The sequence below is a fragment of the Thunnus maccoyii genome, chromosome 1 (assembly GCF_910596095.1).
Source record: "Thunnus maccoyii chromosome 1, fThuMac1.1, whole genome shotgun sequence".
Classification (NCBI taxonomy): domain Eukaryota; kingdom Metazoa; phylum Chordata; class Actinopteri; order Scombriformes; family Scombridae; genus Thunnus; species Thunnus maccoyii.
In genome coordinates this window covers 14,517,702-14,540,862 of record NC_056533.1, presented here as the reverse complement: position 1 = coordinate 14,540,862, position 23,161 = coordinate 14,517,702, and the positions used below count along the sequence as shown (strand labels likewise).

Sequence of the window (23,161 nt, the reverse complement as noted above, 5' to 3'; positions counted from 1 at the left end):
GTTCCCACTGTTCTTCTTTCATTGTTTTGACTGACTTTTGAGTCTCTTCACCTTGCTGCTTTAGACTGATGAACCAGCGATCCAGGTGGAGGTCCTGTGACGTCACTGTTCCTTCACACGTAGCCTTATGTTGATTTAAAAACTCACTATGATCGTCAGACTTCTATTAACTGCTAAATATGAATAACAATAGTTGTTGCCTGAACATTAGTTGCAGTTGTGCAACATGAAACGTACTACACCACACATGTGTGTACATTCCAGTTAAAAGCAAATATATCTCATAATACAATATTTAATTATCACACATTATTACTATTTTTTGTGATTTTATCCCCCTTGAGAGACAGCATGCACATGTTTCTCAATATATATTTAGCTAAAGCAGCCATCAGATCATGAAGACACAGTAGGGATCTTTGCTGGAATCACAAATTGTTTATTTCTCATGTCAACTACTCAACAAGATTGATACATTTAGGTAACACAATGCAGCACAGTTCCAGTATAATCCAGTCTGAAAGAGAGAAGAGACAGCATTATTGAATAATACGCACACATCATTAAGGAAAATCTGATCTGTTAGCTTACACCCTCTGGAGAAACAAAAATAAATGTTTCCACATCACTTCCTTGCATGATCTGCGAAGCCTTCATGTGGTCATGTCCTGCATTTAAAATGTTTACCATTTCCCTTTGTTCAAGTGTAGATTCATGCATATCTAAATCTTCTAGCAGCTCTAGATCAAGTGATCTTTGCCCCAATACAAACTGTATTGCACATCAACTACATGAAGAAATGCTGTGAAATACTGATTGCTTAATGCTTCCTATAATTGCTGGTTATATTTGTAATAACAAGTTGTGTATCTTGTAAACACCAGATCTTTCAATTGTAGTTAGGCTATGCCTTTATTTTAAATATATACAGTATACCAGTGAGGTCCAAAAGTCTGAGACCACATTGAAAATCTCACGAAAACATGGAAATAATCAGAAAGTTTGAGGATTCAGAAAGTTAAGATAGGTAAAATGAAGAAGAAATATTCTGAAAGCTTCTGCACTATTTATCAGTCAGCAATCAAATTAAGCAAATCTGTGGCACTGACCAACTTAACTCCTTTGCACAAAAGCTCAGATATCCTTGAACTGCATCTCTTCCACTGAAGCATGCGTTCAGATGACACTCAGGTGGATTTGATCTACTCATCAGAGGCTTGTTCAAGTAACTCAACTTGCAGCCAGTGTTCATATGTTATAAATATGGCTGTGCCAGCCGATCATTGCTTACTAAGAAGCATTGTTATATTGGGAAACATGGCATCAGAATTAAGTGAAAGCATCAGAAGTCAAATTGTTGGCATCAAATCATGGTTTGACTAAAGGTTTCTAAGGGGGCAGTGCATGGAACTCTAAAACACTGGATCAATTGTATCCAAAGCAGGCAGACCAGAAGTGACCACACCATCAGAAGATCAATACATCAAGCTTAGTTCCCTGTGAGATAGAAAAGCAACTTCATCACAAATACAGAATTTGCTAAATAAAAAACGCAAGACTCCAATCAGCAAAAGGACGAGTAGCAGTTTCTAAACCACTTCTCAGGAGGGGACACAAGGCCAAACGCTTGGCATAGGCTAAGAAATACCAGCATTTCACAGTGGATGACTGGAAAAAAGTCCTATTTACCGATGAATCCAAGTTTGAGATTCATGGCGGTAACAGAAAGGTGGATCGGGGTGGAGACGAACCGGAGAGAGAACGATACTGCAGTGTATCAAACCCACAGTGAAACATGGTGGTGGGAATGAAGTCTGGGGGTGTTTTGCCTACTCTGGAGTTGGACACTGAATTGACTGCACCCTGACCAAGGAAAAGTACCACTCCATTCTTCAGAGACATGCTGTACCCTCTGGTTGCATCAGAAGGATTCATACTACAGCAGGATAATGACCCCAAACTCACCTCAAAGATTTGAAAGAACTACTTGAAGACCAAAGGAGACCTTCGAAGCTCTTTGGAGCATTGTCAAATCATGCTGGGATAACATGGGTCATCAGGTTTTGCTAAAACTTGTGGAATCCATGCCAGCTTGAGTGCATGCTGTCATTAAAGCAAAAGGGGGGCATATCAAATACTGAGATATTCTGAAATTCATATATCTTTTCAAAGATTCAATTTTTCACTCACATTGTTAAGCTGATATTATCATGTGTAATGAAAAAAAATAGTATTACATTTGAAACAAATTCAAAATAGAAGTATCTTGACTAGTGTTCTCAGACTTTTGGATGTATATTATTATATATAATTTTATATATATACAGGGATCCTCATTTTTTTCAGTCCTGCACCCAAATGACAAATCTTACCCTGCCACACAGGTTTGTGAACACACTACATCCACTTTTACTTTTGTCATGCAGCTATTCAGACAGATGTGAGCTCTGATTTTTGGCTCTGACCCACACTGGGTCCCACATTTCCAGCCCACAGTTAGCCAAAGGGGGCTTGACATGTTTCCTAGCACAGGAAACCAGTTGAAGTTGACCTGGGTGTCATTTCTGCCCCTTCTCATGCAGATATCTCTGGAGGAACTACTTCCATCAGTAGCTGGAGATGCATGGTGATGGGCCCTAATGAAGGTCAAAGGTCATAGTAGCATCAGTATTATTGGAGTCAGTTCACCATGAGCACAACATGTCTATTCATTTGTTTTCTTCTTTTTGACCACATTAATTCTCAATTTATTGTCCAGTAATGATTATATGAACCAATAGATACATTTCAGTGTTTTTTTGTTATTATCTCAATTATTATTTGCACAAGTAGGTTCCTAAAGAGAATTAACTCTTAAGAGTAAACTTACTCATGAGTTTGCGTGCCCAGTTGACTTTCAGGTGGATGAAAGGGTAGTAGAGGAGGAGTCCACTGAAGATGAAGATGGTACAGTAGAGGTACTCCAGTTCTGGCTTATCAATGATGGGGGCCAGCACCAAGTAGCAGGACACCACGACCATTAGGCCTGCTATAACTATTGGCACCTTTGGGTAATCACACAGGATTCACTGTTTAGTTTTTACTCATGTTGTTGCTGCGTGGTCATGTGTCGTCTGAAAACTGTGCAAAGCCTCACCTTCACTGGTCTGTGGAGCTCCTTCCTGGTGAAACGCATCACTATAAGAGCCAGGGCAGTCAGACCGTAAAACACCCACTGAGCAAAGCTGAAGTAGTTAATGAGGGTGTTGATGTCTGCTGGGATAATGTAGCAAATAGCCAACATACCCTAAACATAAAATAATAAGAGAAACCAAACAGTAACTGGTTAAAAGGAGAAAATACTGTATCTTGTTAATGTGAAAGGAAACAACACAGTAGTTGTTTTGTCAAATGACAAAAATAAAGACCTTTTTGCCATTTTATGTTCATGCATTGTGAAAATTGAGATTTTATGGGTCACAAATCCTTCTTAACACACAGTGAATGCCCATGCAATGGTTTTTGAACATTAAATAAGTCAGATGGTCATGATGAATAACCGGATCAAACTGAAACATACATAAGTTGACTCATAAAATATGCAGGACTTACATTGAATATGAGAGCAGGAGACGGGGTGTAGCGCTTCAGACTAATATAGGATAAGATTTTCACCATGTGACCCTCTCTGCCAGATACATAGGCCAGTCTGTGAGAATAGAAAGATAAAAAAATATATAAATTTTGTGTTGGTGAGTATTACTGTTGAACTGTACTTTTGCTGTTGTGATTTTTTTCTATTTGTATGTCTTTTCTCTTTTCTCTCAAGGTCTTTCCAAGCACATCTGTGTTCTTACATTTCAAACTTTGTTTGTGTTTTCCCACTCACATGCACACAAATAGGCACACCACATTAGCTTCCAAATTTGTATAAAGTGACAGTTGTCTCTCTCTACCTGCCAGCAGTGAAGCAGCTTCCATTGGCAGAGCCAAATGTAGACAAGACAACAAAAAATGGGACAATCCAAGACACAGGGTAAAGGACTCTGTCTCCAAAAGTCTAAAAGGACACAGACACATCCTTCAGAAAAGACAAGGGAGCAGAGTAAATGAATACTGAGCTGTTTCAGGTTCAATCTAAAATTCTCTGGGATAAACAATACATTTACACATACTGTATACACATGTGAAATGATGAACTGTCTCCTGTTAGGCAGCGCTCATTATTTTATATTCACTTTTAACCACACAGAGGAAGTCATTACAAACTAACTACAAACCTCCATGACTATTAGCTCTCTATTTCTCAATAACCATGGCAACCTTCTATGCTTCCTACCACGGCAACAGCTGGAGACAACAGCAGTTCAGTGGTGCTCATAACAGTGAAGTAAGCGACGTTGACCAACACATAGCAAACAGACACCAAAGGGATCCCAATGAGAATGGCCAGTGGCAAGTTCCTGTGGCAAATTGACAGAAAAAAATCAATTATATATGTAAGAAACACACTGTGGACTGTACACATGTAAACAGGAATATGTGCTTCATATATCTGAAACAAATTGTGTGTGAGCAGCAAGCCTTCTTGTTTGTTCAGTATATCTGTATGAACTCAAGCTCACTTTATAAGCCTACATTATTTAACACACTGTTCTGACTTAATATACTATTGCATAATTGCAATAAATACAATTTTTGACAGGGCTGAATTGTATTGGAACCTCTTACCTGAATGGGTCTTTCAGCTCCTCTGTGATGAAATTCAGTTGATTCCTGAGAAAACAATAAAATGAATGTCTGCTATAAAGATAGCAGTCTGCCATAAAATAATACAAACAACTCAGATCTAATCAAAGGTGTTTGTCCTCTAAAATCACTCTCCTCCGCAGAGCAGCTCACTGAAATTTGCAAGTATTTTCTCAGCCAGCCTGCAGTGCTAACCTTATGTAAAGGAATCACTGTTACCCCCCTCAGCATCCTAAGTGTCTATGGTGGTTTATAAGGTACTTCACACTGACTTTGTCCTCTAATTGACCCTATTGATACACAGGCTTAAAGGACAAGTGTGTAAGATTTAGTGGCATCTAGTGGAACAGACTTGGCAGAAATGGAATATAATATTGTAATTGTATAAGTAATTGTATAAATAATATTGTATAAGTATGTTTTAATTATTGTATAATCTGATGAAAATAAGAATCGTTGTGTTTTTGTTACCTAAGATTGAGCCCTTTATATCTACTGAGGGAGTGGGTCCTCTTCCACAGTGGCCGCTATGTTGCACCACCATGTTTCTACAGTAGCCCAGAACAGACACTGTAGGTTCGCCTACATGCTTGGAAGGGGAGAGTGAGGGGAGGTGTATTCATTTGGTTGAAATCTGCAACCTCAATGCTAGATGCCACTAAATCTTACACACTGTTCCTTTAAAGCCTGATACCCTGCTGTGATCCCAACATGACATAAAAATGAAAGTGCATCAGTCCATGACCTTGCCTTACCCCTCCAGAGAAAGCCTGGATTTATCTTACACAATACAAAGATAGGAACCTCAGTCAGGCTTGGCCAAACACTCCTGCACCATGAGCAGATTTAGGGAGGTCAAACCAAAAATTACCAACTAGTCCCAGTCACAGAATACACAAGCATGATTGCTGAAACTCCAATTACAACAGTGAAGACATACACATAGGAAGAGGATTAATCAGAAGATAATATATCCCAGAATGGTCAGTAGCTGCTACACTCCCACAATCAAGCTCATAAGCGAAAAGGTGGTGGTAACCTTCACCTGCAAGTCTGAGAGAATTCAGCTCTTCACAGGAATATAGGAAGAGAGTTTTTCAGTTCATGGAAAACCTGGTTAACTGTTGCTATAACTACACTGTGTGGAACATGGATTTGTCATATGGAGTTGATAAAAAGTTGCATGTCTGAGGGTTGAATTCACACATTTTGAGAAAGGGTATGGGGTTAGAGAGTAGCTGAAAGGCTGAGTGCTGCTGTTGTATTGTTGTGACCCTACTGGAGAGCAAAAGTGGTGCCACCACCACATGAAAAAGCATTGGTTTTTCAGTCCCCAATAAAAATGGATGGTGAGAAGGGTCACAGTACTCCTCACATAATGTAAGTAAAGCAGGAACTCGGTTGAGAAAGCATACTTCAATGCATTGCTTTAGACAGAGCAAAGTGAAGAGAAGTACAACTGTTACCATCCATCATAAGCCCAAAGCCCGTTGTAAAACGCAAGTCCAATTGTTCCAACAGAGGATGAGGTGCCATCAAAGGCATTTGACAAAGTCTTGGATTTTCCTGGACACAAAGTTATTATTATTGTTAAATGCAATATTTGAAAAGGCAGAGTTGTGTTTCAAAGCCACTGATAGAACATGAAAGCTCACCTTGTGCCAATATAACAATGCCGGCTCCCACTATGACAAGAATGATGAAAAGTTTGGCTGCAGTGAAGAAGTTCTGCACGTAGTTGGCCAGTTTGACGCTCAAACAGTTGACGGTGACAATCAATACTGAGAAGACAAAAAAATAACAATATGCAGTATCTCGAAATTCCAATTTTGACATTTGAAATTAAAAACCTCTCAAAGTACAATATATATCTATTTATAATACTTTGACTTTGACTTTCCCCGTTGACTTAGACATGAACAATTTACGAACAATTCATCATTGTTTTTCCTTTTTCTGTTGTAATATTTTGCAGAATTAGTTAATCTAGCATAACCAACCCAAGCCACAAGTGACTTCTTTATATAATGTTTTACTCAGGAGGCCTTTTTCATCCTAACTCTTGTAATTTTCTTTTTTATATGTTTTTAATGCTGCAGCACTTTGAGATTCACTGCAAATGAAAAGTGCAGTACAAATTAAATGCATTATTATTATTATTATTATTATTATTATTATTATTATTATTATTATTATTATTATTATTATTATTATTGTTGTTGTTGTTGTTGTTGTTGTTATTATCATTATTATTATCATTATTATTATTATTAAATGCCACTTATATTAAATACTTTCAGCAATTCAACAATAAACCGGTAAGCAGGTGATTCAGAAGCAGAGTTACTGATGATTAACAGAAGTTTATTGAGTTTCTCTCCACACAGAGATAGAAAGGAAAGAACTCAGTGGTCAGTATAGTTTTAATGTCTTCTTATCAGTAACATCTACAATGACTATCACTGTATATGTAATTCACTGCTCTTAGCCATTAACTCACAAGCATTACAGTGTAACTCACATATAGCTGCTGCTGACAGACACTTGGTAACAACAAGAGGAGGAGCGCAGCCCGGGTAGAAAGGAGTGGAGGCATATTCTGCAAAGCTCAGTGTGATGATGGCGAAGGCGGAGGGCTTCAACACCATGACAGTGGTCCATGAGTAGAGGTAGGCTATGAGGGAGCCAAAAGCCTCCATTAAATACGAATACTCCCCCCCAGATTTGGTGATCATGGTGCCAAGCTCAGCATAGCACAGGGCTCCTGTACAAAAACACACACATACACAGAGAGAAAAGGAGGAGAAAAGAGGTGTAAAGCAAACTAAAAGAAGACCTTAATAATATGTGACTTTAATAATATGTGAAAAGGTCCCAGGAAAGTTCAGAGCTTTTACGTACCAACAAACTCTGCCAAACACCCTCACAGTCAAAGTCATTATTTAAATCTTAAATCCGTGTTAATAACATTATCCCCAAGCAAAATGTTACACACACAAGCTAAACCATTCAGCTATATGCTTATTCACTGAGTGTAGCCTAATTATTTTGTTTTTCTTAAAATCAGTGGGTAATGCAGCCTCAATGGTAGAGAATGGAACATAAGTATAAGGATAAGAATATAAGGAATATATATTATGACTCCTGGTGAGAATTTATGATGAAATATAAGCTATAACAAATTTCTAGTCTCTAATTATTTCTTATGGACTTTGGAAACAAAAGTGTTAATAATTAAACTGGATATTGTAGGAGAGACATTTTTTTACTTCTACAATCCAGTGTCTTCTTTGGGAATTTATTGTTCAGGACTGATCATTAGCTTGGCAAGGTGTATGAACAGTTATAGTTAGTACACTCTGTTCCTCACTAGCTTCCTCTCTTAACAATCTCTGCCCTCTAACATCCAAACCGACCTCAGTGACTATCAGGGTCTCCTAAAATCATTCTCCTCCAGTTTACAAATTATCAGAACAAAATCTATGGCACCACAGACACATGGAAAATGTTCTCTGCTTTTAACTCACTCCTCAATTCACCTCCTCCTCTGCCCTCCACTCTGCTCACTGCAGACATGTTCGCCTCCTTTTTTACTGATAAGGATTTGGCCATCAGTAACCAGTTCTCTGAGCCTGACCAAGCTGGCAGCTGCCAACTAACAGGGCCACACTCTCCTCCTTCTCCCCTCTGACCGAGGAAGAAGTAGCCAAACTTCTGCTGGACTCTAATCCCACTACCTGTCCACTGGACCGAATACCGTCCAACCTTCTACAGACCATTTAACCTCGCAGTCACACGCATCATCAACTCCTCACTTACAACATTTTTCCTTGCTACATTTAAGCAAGCTCAAATAACCCCGCTACTCAAAAAACCTACACTCAACCCAGCCCAGGTTGAAAACTACTGCCCTTTCTATCAGAAATACTTGAGTGCACAATCTTTAACCGTGTCCCTGAATTCCTTCCTGAGAACAACCTGTGTGACCTGAATCAGTCCAGCTTTAAGCAGGGGCGAGACTGTACTCCTGTCGGTTATGGAATTACTACACTCAGCTGGAGCAATCCTCAGCCCTTTTGCTGCTCAATCTGTCAGCTGCCTTTGACACGGTTAACCACCAAACCCTCCTTTCCACACTCATTGAGCTTGGTATCTCAGGATCTGCCCTCTGCTGGTTCATGTCCTATATCTTACGGAGACATTTTATCCACAGGGGTTCCTCCAGGGTCAGTGCTTGGTCCCCTTCTTTTCTCAATATACACCACCTTGCTTTGCAATCATCCACTCCCATGGTTTCTCATACCATTGCTATGCTGACGATACCCAGCTCTTCCCGTCGTTCCCGTCGGAAGACCACACAGTCTCGGCTCAGATCTCATCATGCCTTGCCGATATATCAGCATGGATGAAAGAACGCCACCTTCAGCTCAACCTCTCCAAGACCGAGCTCCTTGTCGTCCCAGCCAGTCCCTCTATACAATAAAACATCAGCATCACACTCAAATCAACCCAATTCATGCCCACAAAGTCCGCCCAAAACTTGGGCATCATGATCGATGACCAGCTAGTCTTTAAGGTTCAAGTGGCTTCAATCACTTGTCGTGTCAATTTGCCCTGTACAACATCAGCAAGATCAGACCCTACCTGTTTCAGCATGCAGCACAACTCCTGGTACAAGCTCTCGTAATATCACACAGTGACTACTGCAACGCCTTACTGGCAGGCCTCCCCGAATGTATGTTCAGCAGCCTCTCCACTGGCTCCCAGTTGCTGCCCGCATCAAATTCAAAACCCTGACATTCGCTTACAAAACAGCAACTAAAATGGCTCCCACCTACCTGCATTCCCTCATTTAGGTCTACACTCCCTCCCACTCCCTACCTACACCACAACAGGGCCCTAAGTTGCTAGCTAGACTCTTCCCCGGTGGTGGAACGAGTCATCAAACTCTATTCGATCCGCAGAGTCCCTCTCGATCTTTAAGAAAAGACTCAAGGCCCAGCTCTTTCGCAAACATCTCTGCCCTTAATGAATGGAAGGTAGAGAAAAAATAAAACAAAAAAACACCAAAAAAACAAACAAAAAAATCTGCTTCCACACAATTTATGCACTCTATGCATTGCCTCTGTTCACTGCCTGTTGACATCTACAGTATGTCAAATCGCACTCAAACTTAGCTTTATGGCACTTACTCGTGTTGCTCTCTCCTGACTTGCTTGTGTTGTATCAGCTCACAGATGTACGTCACTTTGGATAAAAGTGTCTGCTAAATGAAAAATTGTAATTGTAGTACAAGGACAAACTAGTTCATAATTTTCAATTACACAGAACTTTTTAGGGTGTTAGCAATTATTGCACCGCTGCTTGCAAACCAACCCTATAAATAAACATTTACCACCTTTAAACTAAAGGAAACATGTATCACATCCTGAGAAATTTAACACCCAGAATTTTTAACGAAGCCCCTAAAGAGCAGCTTGACTGTGTGAAAGACTGTGAGATTTTTCCATCAAAGAAAAGAACTCTTTCAGAGGTATGCCTGATACATCTGTTGTTAAAAACAAAAACACACTGACTCAAACAGCTATTGAATTTTCCAAGCATTTCATTTTGTTGTCGGTTTATTGTGTCAGTTTCTCTGTGTGTAGAGTGACATCATTTTGTTCAGTGTAGCACGTCTGGTCAAAGCATTACAAGGACGATGTATGTTCTCACAGACATTTTGAGTTGGTTTCTGATGTTCTCCCCTCAGAGCTGGTGGCCATACATATACATGAGGATTTATTGAAATAAGGTTAGAATTAGAATTGAGTTGTACTTGTTATACAGTATAGTATTTGTTATATATCTTGTGAGTATATACTTTTATAGTAATTTATCCCATGCGAAGATGCCAAGCCGCTGCAAAAATATGACAAAAACAATGCCTTACAGAGTAATATCCTATATATTCTTAGAAGATGTACAACTTTCTGTCTATGTGTGTCTGTGTTTCAGTCAATCCACAGACCTTGTTCAAGTACACTTTTATCCACCAGCAATCCGCTTAAAAAGGTGTCTGGAAGTGATGTGGTTGATGACGTGTCCCCGTCTCATGTGTTTGACCCCAGGGTGGTTCAGATATGCTGCTGCTTGTTAAGGTAGGACACAGCAGCAGAGAGGCAATCATATTTTTGTTTTTTTTGTTTTTTCGATAGAGTGTCTGCATTTAATCAGTTTCTCCAGGGTCAGTGCTTCAGTTGTGACCTTTGTATGACCATTCTGTTTGTAGCACAAAAACATGCTGGAAGTCAAGAGCTGCCAGATCCTTTCCACAGACACAGTGACAGAGAGTACTGAAGGTCCTCATTGCTCTCTTGGATTTTTTTTATAAGAGCACAAGGCGCTTGTGACAAACTTTGCCTCTCTAGACTCTCTGAAGGGCATTCTCTGATTGAATCCTGCCACCTCTGACGCAGCTGGAGACTCTTGAGGACACACTGATTTGAATCATGTTTTAAATATTTGGTCCTTTGTGTCTTGTAGTGTGTGAAAATCACTGATTGATTCTCAGGCAACACCCAAAATAGCTAATAAGAGCCAAGCGCTACAACCACAAACTGTAATAAACCTGCTATAATGACCAGCTTACTAGGTTTAATTGATTCATAATGTTACAGTGATATATGCAAAGATTTGCATGTCACTTTTTCATGAATGTTTACTACAAATCACACTCAACAGGTCCTCTTGGACAAGACTTTTTTTCTCCATCTTTTAGTTTTTCCTCTCTGCACAGTGTACACAACACAAAAAGCTGGCAGGGACACAAGCCTGAATAGCAGTTCTGTTTGCCATTGCAACCTATTCATGTGTAATGTAATGGCGGTTCTTGTAACAGATTGGCCTCAACCAGCGAAAATACTCATTATGTGTGAGCTCTACCTCAGTTTCAAATTGGAGAGTTGAGCTCCCAGCTTAATATTATCGACAGTTTGTGATGAATTGTCTCTAATATCTATTCAGGCTTACAAAAGACAAGGCAGGGATGCCAGTTATAAATCTCAAACCTGCAGCCACCCTCCTTCCTATCCAACACAAGGTGTGTTTTATGTTCATCATCCACACCTCTCAATATGATTCAACCCAATAAAACATTACCTCAAAAATGACAAAATTGCTTGTGTTATTTCACAAGACTTGGTGTTATTATTGTGTCTATCATGTTCACTATGTGTTGCATTAAAATACTCTGTGAATCCCTGAGGCAGTCTCTATGCAAAATAAAAGAGACAGACATCTCTGATGCTGATTGAGGTGACGTATTAGTTTTTGGTTGCCCTTCTCACCCAGAGTGGCTAACACGCCACAGGCGGCCCAGATGAGGAGGCAGGGTCCCACAGCTCCAGAGTACAGCAGAACAGCCTTGGGAGAAATGAAGATGCCTGAGCCAATCATAGTCCCCACAATCAGACAGACGCCGCTCAGCAGACCAACCTGTACTCACACACACACAAAAAAAACAAAAAACAAAAGGTGTTACTTCAAAGATCAAATTTCTTGAATGTTAACTTATTGAATGGAACTTATGCTGTTGGATGTCACTAAAGTTCATTGACTTTATTAGCTGAAGGCCAAACCAAAGCTAAAAGACAAATTAATATTTGACTTATGAATAACTTATAAATGTCTCAGGTTTGTTTCTTATTATTCTTAGTAGTCACAGTTTAGTCATAGTTATAATTTATCCATTGAAACACTTTCATTCCCCCCCAATTCAACTTAGGGCTTAGGAGGCTTAGGGGACCTGGACAGCACCACTGAGGGGATCATTGTGGAGTTAATATGTAGAGACAGTTGTTGTGGTACTGCCTGGTACTCAATCTCGGCCCCCAGTACTTTAAAAAAGTATGGATGGTGTGATCCTACAGTGTGAACATCTAATGAGACTCTTTCTCAGGAACCCACACACATACAAAGGAAAGGAAAAGAGATACACACAAACACACTCACATCTTTTTGAAGCACAGTGGCTTTCACAGGCTGCTTGTCTTCAGCCTGAGAGTTCACGCTGTGGCCAGTGGAGCCATTCTGCGACTCCTTCCTCCTCCTAACGCTGCCTTCATCCATTTCAGTCTGCTGGTGCACCAGAAAACACACGCATGCATTTTACACCATTTACGGTGACTTTTACAAGACATGTGGCATTGGTTTATAGGTTTATTGGTTTATTGGTTTATTGATTTATGTTTGTTAATCATTGTTGCCCTTATCAAAGGTCATGTAAAAGTATATAAAGTATAAAGTATATATAAGTTTACAAGCAAACACTGTGATCTTCTGCCAAGTCCAGCAGTACAATTTCCTCACATCTAGTTAAACATTGAGGCTCATACAAGGAAAACAACTTCTTGAAAATCCACCCAAAACATTTTTTTTTACAATGTTAATCTTGTGATTTTACTGATCATATTAAAAGATGCTAATACGGATCTACTGCACAGATTTTTGTCTTCATTTTTTCTTTAGGCTTCTAGATGATGACTGTTAGTAGTTCTGAGCCACAAACATATCAAGGGGTATCTTACAGCACTGTCAGCGGGGCCGCTCAAGAAAATGTTAACAGAACATGAGAATTTGGAGATTTGACGATCATGGTTTAGACTTTAAGAGAGATTTAATTTACAAGATAGCAAGGCTAAACTACTTAATTTTGGATTAGGTCACAGTATAATTTATATTCCAAGAAGTCATACACCTTATAAAAAACATTGTTCAATCTGTGTGTAAATTTCAAATATTTTGTATTTTGGGGAGCTATTTTGTCAATTGTAAAAAAAAAAAAAAGAAAAGAAAAAAGTTCAGTCAGTCTGATGCACTTTTTGTGCAGTAAGTGTTCAAATTAGTCAATAGTGAGTGTTCTGTTTACTAGTAGCATATTTTGAGGACAGGAGTAGTTGAAAATAGATTTGTAAGAACAGAATAATTTTTATCATACCTACAGTAAATGGAATAATCTATTCTTTCATGACATTCTGCATTCATTTTATCCAATAAATTACTTGGTTGCACTTCCAAAACATGCACATGCATCTGCAAGATGAGACCACACAGTACTGTCTAACCTTTGAATATTGTGTTAATGTGTAACAAACATAAAATCAGTCTGACTTGTTCACATTCCAACAAAACTTTCACTTACTTACAACCCGCACTGAAACCACCTCAGTAATGCTCCATGTAGTTGTTTTCAAACCCAAGTGCACTGATGTGAACCCACAAATGATACTGAGCCCAGTTAAGCGAAGGAAAGCAGGAATGTCTGATGCAAAGGAAAACCTGGGGCTCCCTGTGACTGAGCGCACTCCTGCTGTGGGAGGTTCCTAGATCTGATTGGACATGCCGGATGGCTCTGGAGGAAAAGGGAGGTCGGCAGTGAGAGTGAATGAAATCCACTCATCAAAAACATTTTCAATTGGAAATTATTGCTTCTTGTTTTTTTTCTTTTAGTTTTTTTGCCATTTTTTAAATATACATTTCAACAAAATACTGATTGTCTGAGAGGGAAACAGTAATGGAGAGTAAGAATAGATTAATAATATGATTGTGGCATTGTAGCAGGTGTAATACCAAGTTTCAATAAGAAAAACATGATAATGGCATTACAGATTTGATTAACAACAGTGTTTTGTGACAGATCGATTAATCTGTTTCTAAAGTAAGATGCTACAAGGGGTCACTGATCCATACTTCATACTGTTTTTTGCTAGTTTTTATTACATTGTCGATACTTTCAAGGCCGTTCAGTTTTCAACAGAAACTCTGAAAGACTTCCGCCTCTTTAAGCTTGCTTAGCCTGACTTCCTTCACAATGCCTCTTTGATAAGGATATAGGACACCACTGCATGTCTGTGTGTGTGTGTGTGTGTGTGTGTGTGTGTGTGTGTGTGTGTTACATTCCCTTTCTAATCTGCACCTCATTCTCCTCTCCTCTCTTCAAAATTGCCTCCGTGTTAGAGAAGTTGCATTCTTTTCTTTTTGTGTGTATATTAAAGTTCATCTTTAACTTCTGAGCAGACCTTCACGTCAACTTATGGCAAAAGCAGAGAGTCAGTATTGTTGGTTGAGTCATAATATATAATATCAGAAATTCAAATGACATTGAAATTGTAAACTACTGCTTGGAAGATGCCTGTTCAATAAAGCTATTTCATCATATATAATTACTAGATTTTATTATACACATATCTCCACTTAAACATAAGTCATCTGTCTCGAAAAGTCAAACCCCCGCTATGTTGACTCAGACTCCCCCTTACTTATCTATGTAAGCTCCAGCTTAAGTTGCAGACTAGTCTAGCCTCTAGAATAGGGGGGGTGGGCTAAATATGAGAAGAATTTGCTTATATGACTGACCAAAAAAAAAAGAAAAGTATAGACATTGATTCAAGTTAGTGGATTGTTTTCTATAGCACCTGCATGAATTTTGAGCATGAACTGTGACATATCTGCAAGGCATGTTCAATGTCAGATTGGATTTCTTAACATTTTAAACCAAAGCTGCTGCTGCTGCTGGATAAGGAATGGGATTGATACCTATTGAAAGAAACCATATGTGTATATACAGTATGTATGACAGTAAATAATACCGTAAAACATAGGTTAATTAGAGGCCAGCTCTTGCTGAAACACACAGAACATGGTCTTGTGATGTCTGTAATACTGTCAAGTTTGAACAGATGCCGCAGACACAGTTGCCGCAGACAGACAGCCTTGCTCGCTCATGGTAATCTACTAACACAAGAACACATTGGCATATGAACTCAGTAACCCTGACAAAAAGAATTTATGACTAATAACAGACTGCAAGTTTCAGACACGGTCACTGGGGCTTAGGATCTGAGGACTGAGGGCATTTCTGCACAGCAACAAATTCAGTCTTGTTAAGCCTGTGTACTTAGAGGGCTGCATATTAGATTTTTCTTGAAAAAAATGTCTTCATTCCTACATTTTTGTCATTAACTGTATAAATTCAAGTGGTCTAATATTCTGCTGTCTGGTGATAGCCATGGACATTTTACCAAATGTCTAATGTCAAATTTTACCCCACTTTATTTTGTTAACACCATGACATTTTGCCCACCATAACAGTAAACAATATATTGCCAGGCGGTCTACAATACATCACAAATATCTGTATAACTGAATAAATACACTTAAAAATGGGAGGATAAACACATAAAACCAAGTAAACTATTTATTTTCTGCATTATAAAATTCAGTTTCACAGATTTTACATAGATGAGATGTTTATACTATTATAAGCTACAGTCTGCTCCTTTTAACACACACACAGTAATGTGAGCATTTCCTAAATTTGAATTTATAATTCAAGCACAGAAGCACTGTTTGGGGTGGATTGTGCAAAGTGACCCAATTCAAATGATTCAAATGCATGATAACATAAAAGTTAAATTTTGCAGGAATATTCAGGATGGTAGAAATTGCTCAGTGATAAAGAATTTTAAAAATCAGGAACTGTGTCCTCAAATTTAGCCTATTTGTATTATCGAGACAATATAAGTCAAAGAATTTTACACCTTTGTAATTTAGGCAACAGGCAATGAATAGGAAGGTTTTTTCCACAATATTACACTCACACCAATGTACTGACACCAATGCCTCTAGACCCAGTAGGTAAACATCAAAAGTAGTGTGAAGAAAAAATAAATGATACTATGATACAAAGAAGCATAATTAGGCCGTTCTTTGATTAACCATAATAGCAAATGTAACACAGTTCAAGTTTTCACTGTGATTCAAAATTGTGCAATGTTACAATGTTGAAAAATTGGTGGGTTGTATGTTCTTTGGTATTTGATTACAATAGATTTTGCTAAAATAAAAATATATTTTTAAAACACCAGGTGATATTGACCAAGGTCAGTTGCTTATGTTTCCTCAATAGTTTTTCTGGGTTTCCTGATTAGTTTAGTATGTTGTACAAAATATAATGATTTGGATTCTGAGAAGAAATATCAAAGTGCATTGCAGTGATAGACCATGGATGTATAAGAAGAGCTCTTACTATACATCCATGTGATAGACAGGGAAGAAATACAGAAATTGTGTTAAGGGCCACTTGTTTTCTGTGTAGCTGTCAGTCATCCCGCCTGTAGGTGGCGGCAGCAGCTCAGCTCAGATGACACTCACGTCCTTCATCACTTCCACCAAAACAAATGTTGGGAAGTAGCTGTACCCCCAACTTGCAGAAGCTCTGTGACGAATTAAATGAGTGAAAGTTAAGGAAACAGGCTCGTAGTTTGAGGATGAACACCACTCTGAAGCACTGGAAGGAGGCGGCCACTCTCATCTTAGCCGCCGGCCAGAGGCTCGGTGCGGACGGTTTGTCGTCAAGGACACCGGCGGCCAGCAGCCTCGGACGGTCACACCTGCCGCACAAGTCCCGCTTTGATTACGACGTTTTACTGCTGAAACGAAGCAGTAAAAGCGGATTCATGCCCAATGCTTATGTGTTTCCCGGCGGCATGGTGGACTCTTCGGACTTTTCGAGTGAATGGCTGGACATTTTCAAATCTTTCAGGAACTCTGTTAATTTTGGTTTGAGAAGAGTCAAACAGTCTGCGGAGACCAGACCTCCGATCTTCGCCACTGATCGGCTGAAACTGGGCTCCCCGATCCCGGGAGAGGTCGCCTTCCGGATCTGCGCCCTGAGGGAGACGTTTGAGGAGTCTGGTGTGCTCCTGGTTGTGTCCAAAACAGAGGAGGAGAGTTTGTTGAAAAGCACAGAGGACAGATGTGCCTCTGATCAAACACTTCATTACAAGGTAAACGAGCTGTGCAGTAGTGAACTTACCAAGTGGAGGGCTCTGGTGAACCAAAACCCCTCCAACTTCATCAGGATGTGCAGAGAGCTGGAGGTGCTGCCCAACATCTGGGCTTTACATGAGTGGGGCAACTGGCTGACTCCCAGCGGCCGATACGGTGTGCCGAGGTTTGACACAGCTTTCTTCATCTGCTGCCTGCAGGAGATCCCCCACACACTGCAGGATCAGAAGGAAATAGTGCGCTTTCAGGTGATCCATGAAGTCACTCTATTCATAGAGCATACGTAAAACTGTTGACCAAAGTGCCTTACAGAAACTTAAATAAATAGGTTAGTGAACAGATGAATAACATGTATGCAGGCTGGTTATTTTAATAATAGTAGTAATCTTCAAACAGATGTGAAAGTGGCAGATGTTGGCTGAATTGAATGAGTCCTTGCTGATTAGAAAGACACACGTCTTTGAAATCAAAACTGATCATATCTAGGGCAGCAACTAACTAGTTAATCCGTTGATTATTTTCTTGATTGCTCGACTAGTTGTTTGCTCCATAAAATGTCCGAAAATTGTGAAATATATTTCCCAAAGCCCACGGTGACATCCTCAATCGTTTTGTCTTGTCACAACCATCAGGCCATAACTCAAAGATATTGGTTTTACTGTCATATAAGACTCAATAAACCAGAAAATATTCACATTTGAGAAGCTGGAATCAGAGAATTTGGGCATTTTTTCTTAAAAAATGACTCAAAACAATTAATCAGTTATCAGTTATAGTTGGCGATTCATTTTCTGTCGATTTATTAATCGACTAATCGTTGCAGCTCTAGCAGTTCCCAAAATACTCAATCTTGGTTCATGATTATTAAATTATGACTTATTGCTCATCGCTGCCAAACCATCCTGTTTGAATTATGAGTGGAGACAATGAACAGCTGACTAAAAGGGCAGCAGTACATAACTGTGTACTTAGAGTAAGTGTAAGAAATACATCACCAACAAGTCTCAAAGAGCGCAGTGTAAAACTCTTTCAGCTGTCAAGTGTAAAAGTATAATTCCAGCTGTAGTGGCAGTGTGAAGGTGAATTGTTACATAATCAATAAAGCAATCAAAGATTTCTTAAGCCTTGCATTAGGGTCACTTTGGCTGGCATCTTCCCCATAACAACAGCTAATGGAAAAGAAACACACCAGTACAGCTGTTAACCTCTACCTCTGTGTGTGTGTGTGTGTGTGTGTGTGTGTGTGTGTGTGTGTGTGTGTGTGTTTCAGTGGTCCACACCCTCAGAAGTCCTGCAAAGCTACCAGGCACGAGAGTTGTGGATCGCTCCTCCGCAGTTCTACGAGCTCAGCCGCATGTGCCGTTTCCCTCTGCTGAACGACCTCCACAAGTTTGCCGGCCAGCGAGCCACAGAAGGCTGCGAGCAGTTGCTGCCTGTTGTTTTCCTAAAAGATGAACACTACATATCTGTGCTGCCAGGTGCTGATTGTCTGTCTCATTCAATCCACCAGTGAAGATTGTATACTGCTCAGTGCTGTTTTATAATATGAATGTGAAGTGGTGTTCTGAATATTAACGCTACCCTCGCTATTCTCTGCAGGCGACAAACTTTACCCGTTGAACAGTTCAGGAGAGGCTGGCGTAGACACCATAACAGACCTTCAGCTGGAGGATCCTCTAGATGATTCTGCGCTGCACCGCATCTGTATCATGGATCCATATACTACAACTCTACAGATCACCATCACACCCAAGTACAACCACCTGCTGCCTGTTGTCGAGCCGGCCTCACCACTTGACTCAAAAAGTGAGCTTTGACGTGCTCCACCTGCTGCACGACACCCTCAACTTGCACACATAAAGAAAAAAAACTCTTAAAACAAGACAAGTTTATTTTATTATTATTATTATCATTAAACATGAATATTTACAGCACTGTCTAAAGCAGTTTGATTGTATCAGAGAGGCCTTTTTCATAGCAGATATTTGACCTGCCATAGTAGGAAAAGCACAGGTGTTACTAATAACATTAATGATGGCTGCATTCATTTGTGAGCCAGTTCCAGGCTTCTGGTGTTGTGCATGCTCACTTACTCAAAGACATATATACATAGATGCTGCATTGACTGCTTCAGCCCATTGCTGCTATACGTCACTGTTGCCGCCATATTGGACCGGGCAAGACTGCCTGTTAACAAGTACAACTAAACGAGGGAGCTGTGTTTTCTCTGGATAAAAAAAAGCACTATAACGTTTACATTTCTCAACCGATTTCAATAAGTTGTTCCTATATTCAAGGGTTTATGATCTATGTGGAGTACAAACAGAGGTTTTTGTCTCCAGGTACTTAGAATCCAGATAGTTAAGCTACAATTGCTGCTAGACGCTCAAGAGAGGAGTGTGTATCAACGTTAGGCAAAGTTACAGTACATGAACTGACTTACTTATGAGGTGGAAAATCATTCATTGTCATAAGGAATTGTAAAAACTCACGTGTGTCAAGCTTATTTTCCTTGGTTAATATGTGTGGAGACCTGTGTAATATAATTTAATGTACATGCAGAAAGTTTTTGACATAGTGGAAATGGCTTTTTCTGTCTATGTTCCCATCAGTTTATTTTTTCTTGTGCTCAAGGTCAGAACAGCTCGTTCACTATGAAATACTGAAAGAAGTTTGAAATAGTGGATCTTTAAGTATAATAATCGACCATCATTGGAAAAAAAACGGAACAATTCCTCAATTAATATTGAGCCATTCATGTGTCATCCCATTGAAACACTCGAGTGTCCAGGGCCATCAGATCTTAACAGTGTTCTTACCTTTTTTTATGTAATAAATCTGTTTTTTGACAAATCTGAAATTATTACTAATGGCTTTAATTTACACAGGACTTACAGTTTTTACAGACTCACCTTTTTTATCAGCAGCTGACGTATGTTAAGAGGGTCGTCAGACACGGAGTGGTTCTGTGAGAATACGTTTAAGTGTAAGATTTGGGGTTTTGTTTCATCAGTGGTGCTCATTCATTTTGACATAGTTCTGAAATTAAACAGGAGTCATCACGTCATTTCTCGACATGACATGATCTCAACAGAAACCCTGTTGATCTCAACAAATGCATCTGACTTTGTTTGTATTGTTTATTGTGTCAAAGTTTGGAAGAAAATATAAGTTCAACATGGACGTAATGAAATAGTTTCCTTCAAGAACCTCCTGCTCTTATAGTCTTTGAATTTTAGTTTGCTCGGCAATGTAAAGAAAATGATTTATGTAACCATTTTATTTTTGACCAAATTTAGTTTGTAACCATAGAAACATTCTAACTACCAAATATATCAAAGGGATTTATAGACAACACTTGCTGCTAATAGGTGGTGTGCATGCGTGCGTGCGAGTGTGTGTGTATGTGTGTGTGTGTGTGTGTGTGTGTGTGTGTGTGTGTGTGTGTGTGTGTGTGTGTGTTATGATCCTTCTCAGTAGGATTGCACATGTCAGTGTTGGAGGCACTGCGGGGCTTCAACCTTCTCTCCTTTGGGTGTCTTCCCTGCTCACAGCAGTGTCCTTCATGGCAAATTAATAACTCATAAGAAATCATCTCTGTCAAACGGGTTGTACCCTGTGTCTGCCATTTATAAATGAATTTATTATAAAATCAATCAATTAATCCATTATTAATTTGATCTTTTTACCAATGCTGCTTTTAGCTGATTTCTTCTACAATGTGATGGTTTGTGATTTGTGATGGTAAAAGCACAGTGAAATAGACAGAATAATGAGTCTAATGGGTGCTTGACAAATTTTCACATCTATCATCACAATACATGTTCTCATATAAGGCAATTTATATAAAATAACTGATTGGATTTGTTTTTAAATTTCTCCTATTAATCCAAACATGTAATGTGATCACAGTAACCACACACTGCATCACTTTATAGCATAAAGTAATCATAACCAGGTCTTTATTGTATAATATCTGGGCTTCTATACACTTCAAGTGTTAAAGCAGTTTGATATGTTCCTATAAATTTCATGTTCTTATAAAATAGCCCATCACAAGAAATAAAAAAGCTAAACTAAATGTAGAATATATATTTAAGGAACACGATTTCTGTTCATAATTCGTCATCTTTTGGCATCAGCTCTCACAGAAACAGTGCACTTCACATGTGACAGTCCAGTGGGCTTCTTAGATGCACAAAATCAGCAGGAAGAGGCTGAATCAGGAAAGAGTTTTAGAGAATTGACTAAACGGTGACAAAAAAAAACCATATAAATATATACTGTGTGTATAAAGTATATAGAGAGAGACTGTCCCTCTATCAACGGTTACGGTGCTGCCTTTTTTAAAGGTACCTTAATGTCGCTCTGACCTGATTGAAGCATTTTGTTCTAAAATGATGATGAGGCACACTATAACAGGTCAGCACCCCTTCAATCTAAAATCCATCTTTTTTGACACATTTCATCTGTCAGCATGAGGAAGGATGCTGCTTGTCCCTCTGTTCAGCGCTGCCCTCCCTCCTCTGTCCTCACACATCGTCTGCTTTAGAGTGCTCTGTGTGTGTGTGTGTGCGTGTGTGTGTGTGTGTGTGTGTGTGTAGGATGGTGGTGGCAGAAGGGGGATGAGTTGAAATAACACAGCTCAACCGTCTGTGCTGTTTGTGGTGGAGAGTCCGTTGCGGGTTTCTATGGCAACCCACAGCCTTGGAAACCCACCATCTTCGTCCAGATGAGGGGATGATGCAGTGGTCTGTGTCCGCCAAGTGTGTAGCTCGCCTCTCTGCGAACCAGTCTGCTTAGTTTATTTGTTTCCAAGCAACAGAGTGAGACAAATAAAATGTTGCCATCATAAGTTAAAAGAAAACGCATCCAAGTAGAGAAAGTCGATTTACTCACCTGTAAAAGGTCTGTGAAGGTCAATTTTTGTACCTAATGAAGCATATATTGTAAAACTTTGATGCTGTGGCTATTTTGAGGAACTGCTTGCATAACAGATTGCAACAAAATCATTTCAGCGTGCCTGAAACAGTCTCAAAGTTGCATGAAAGTAGACTTTGGCGTTCCTCTTCCTCTGGAAATAGGAGGGACAAATTTTAAAGTGCAGTGTTTTAGGAGGCTTTATCTCGTCCACTATTTAAATCCCTTCCCTCTCTTCACCATGTTTAATTAATCACCTTTGTATTTTTGGATCTCTGGATGACAATGTAAGTCTGTCAGGAATTTCAAGTCGTCCGTGATTCACTGTTAGCAGAACGTACAGTAGTGCCTTAAATGACAGTTAAGATAAACACGATGTCAGAAAATCTACTGTGAATAAAGTGTGAGCGTAGCACGCCACTGATTTTCATGCATCAAAGTCCTGCCAAAAAGAATGCTCTCGGCTCTTCAATTAATGTCTCTCTCTCTATCTATATCTATATATGTATATATCTGTCACACACACACTCTTGTCAGTTTTTTTTTATATGAGAAACATGAAATGAATGCAATCCATTACTCCTATGGGACTAACTAAGACTGAATGTCCCCTAAATGCAAGGGATCTGTTTACCCTTTACAATTATTGAAGAACCTCCTCAAGAATGGGGGAGGTGATCACTCC

At 39.4% G+C, this 23,161-nt stretch overlaps 2 protein-coding genes across 4 annotated transcripts; one reads left to right on the top strand and one right to left on the bottom strand.

Annotated features, from left to right (window-relative positions):
• Nucleotides 1-418: 418 nt before the first annotated feature.
• Nucleotides 419-14,051, bottom strand: slc7a9 (solute carrier family 7 member 9). Of its 3 annotated transcripts, XR_006096852.1 has the most exons (14): nucleotides 13,910-14,051; nucleotides 12,721-12,846; nucleotides 12,057-12,204; nucleotides 7,250-7,492; nucleotides 6,384-6,509; nucleotides 6,195-6,294; nucleotides 4,711-4,755; nucleotides 4,319-4,442; nucleotides 3,936-4,039; nucleotides 3,592-3,688; nucleotides 3,137-3,286; nucleotides 2,870-3,044; nucleotides 2,373-2,636; nucleotides 419-2,103 (listed from the first exon to the last, which is right to left on the bottom strand). XR_006096852.1 is itself a non-coding variant. In XM_042415216.1 (13 exons), the coding sequence occupies exons 2-13, from the start codon at nucleotides 12,835-12,837 to the stop codon at nucleotides 2,575-2,577; spliced, it is 1,491 nt and encodes a 496-aa protein (XP_042271150.1). In that variant the 5' UTR covers nucleotides 12,838-12,846; nucleotides 13,910-14,051; the 3' UTR covers nucleotides 419-2,574. The 3 variants fall into 3 exon arrangements, 2 of the variants coding, with proteins under 2 accessions (XP_042271150.1, XP_042272162.1); XM_042415216.1 differs by having other exon boundaries at nucleotides 419-2,636; XM_042416228.1 differs by having other exon boundaries at nucleotides 419-2,636; nucleotides 12,721-12,843.
• A 1,989-nt stretch (nucleotides 14,052-16,040) lies between these two features.
• Nucleotides 16,041-20,416, top strand: nudt19 (nudix (nucleoside diphosphate linked moiety X)-type motif 19). The gene is made up of 3 exons (XM_042409629.1): nucleotides 16,041-17,804; nucleotides 18,827-19,034; nucleotides 19,156-20,416. The coding sequence occupies exons 1-3, from the start codon at nucleotides 17,037-17,039 to the stop codon at nucleotides 19,371-19,373; spliced, it is 1,194 nt and encodes a 397-aa protein (XP_042265563.1). The 5' UTR covers nucleotides 16,041-17,036; the 3' UTR covers nucleotides 19,374-20,416.
• The last annotated feature ends 2,745 nt before the right edge of the window (nucleotides 20,417-23,161 follow it).

Coding starts and splice junctions, on each gene's coding strand:
- nudt19 (XM_042409629.1), top strand. CDS start 17,037: ATGAACACCACTCTGAAGCACTGGAAGGAGGCGGCCACTCTCATCTTA. Junction 17,805..18,826: donor AGGAAATAGTGCGCTTTCAG/GTGATCCATGAA, acceptor TGTGTGTTTCAG/TGGTCCACACCCTCAGAAGT. Junction 19,035..19,155: donor CTACATATCTGTGCTGCCAG/GTGCTGATTGTC, acceptor TATTCTCTGCAG/GCGACAAACTTTACCCGTTG.
- slc7a9 (XM_042415216.1), bottom strand. CDS start 12,837: ATGGATGAAGGCAGCGTTAGGAGGAGGAAGGAGTCGCAGAATGGCTCC. Junction 6,295..6,383: donor CATTGTTATATTGGCACAAG/GTGAGCTTTCAT, acceptor CTTTGTGTCCAG/GAAAATCCAAGACTTTGTCA. Junction 2,637..2,869: donor CTGGGCACGCAAACTCATGA/GTAAGTTTACTC, acceptor GACCTTCATTAG/GGCCCATCACCATGCATCTC.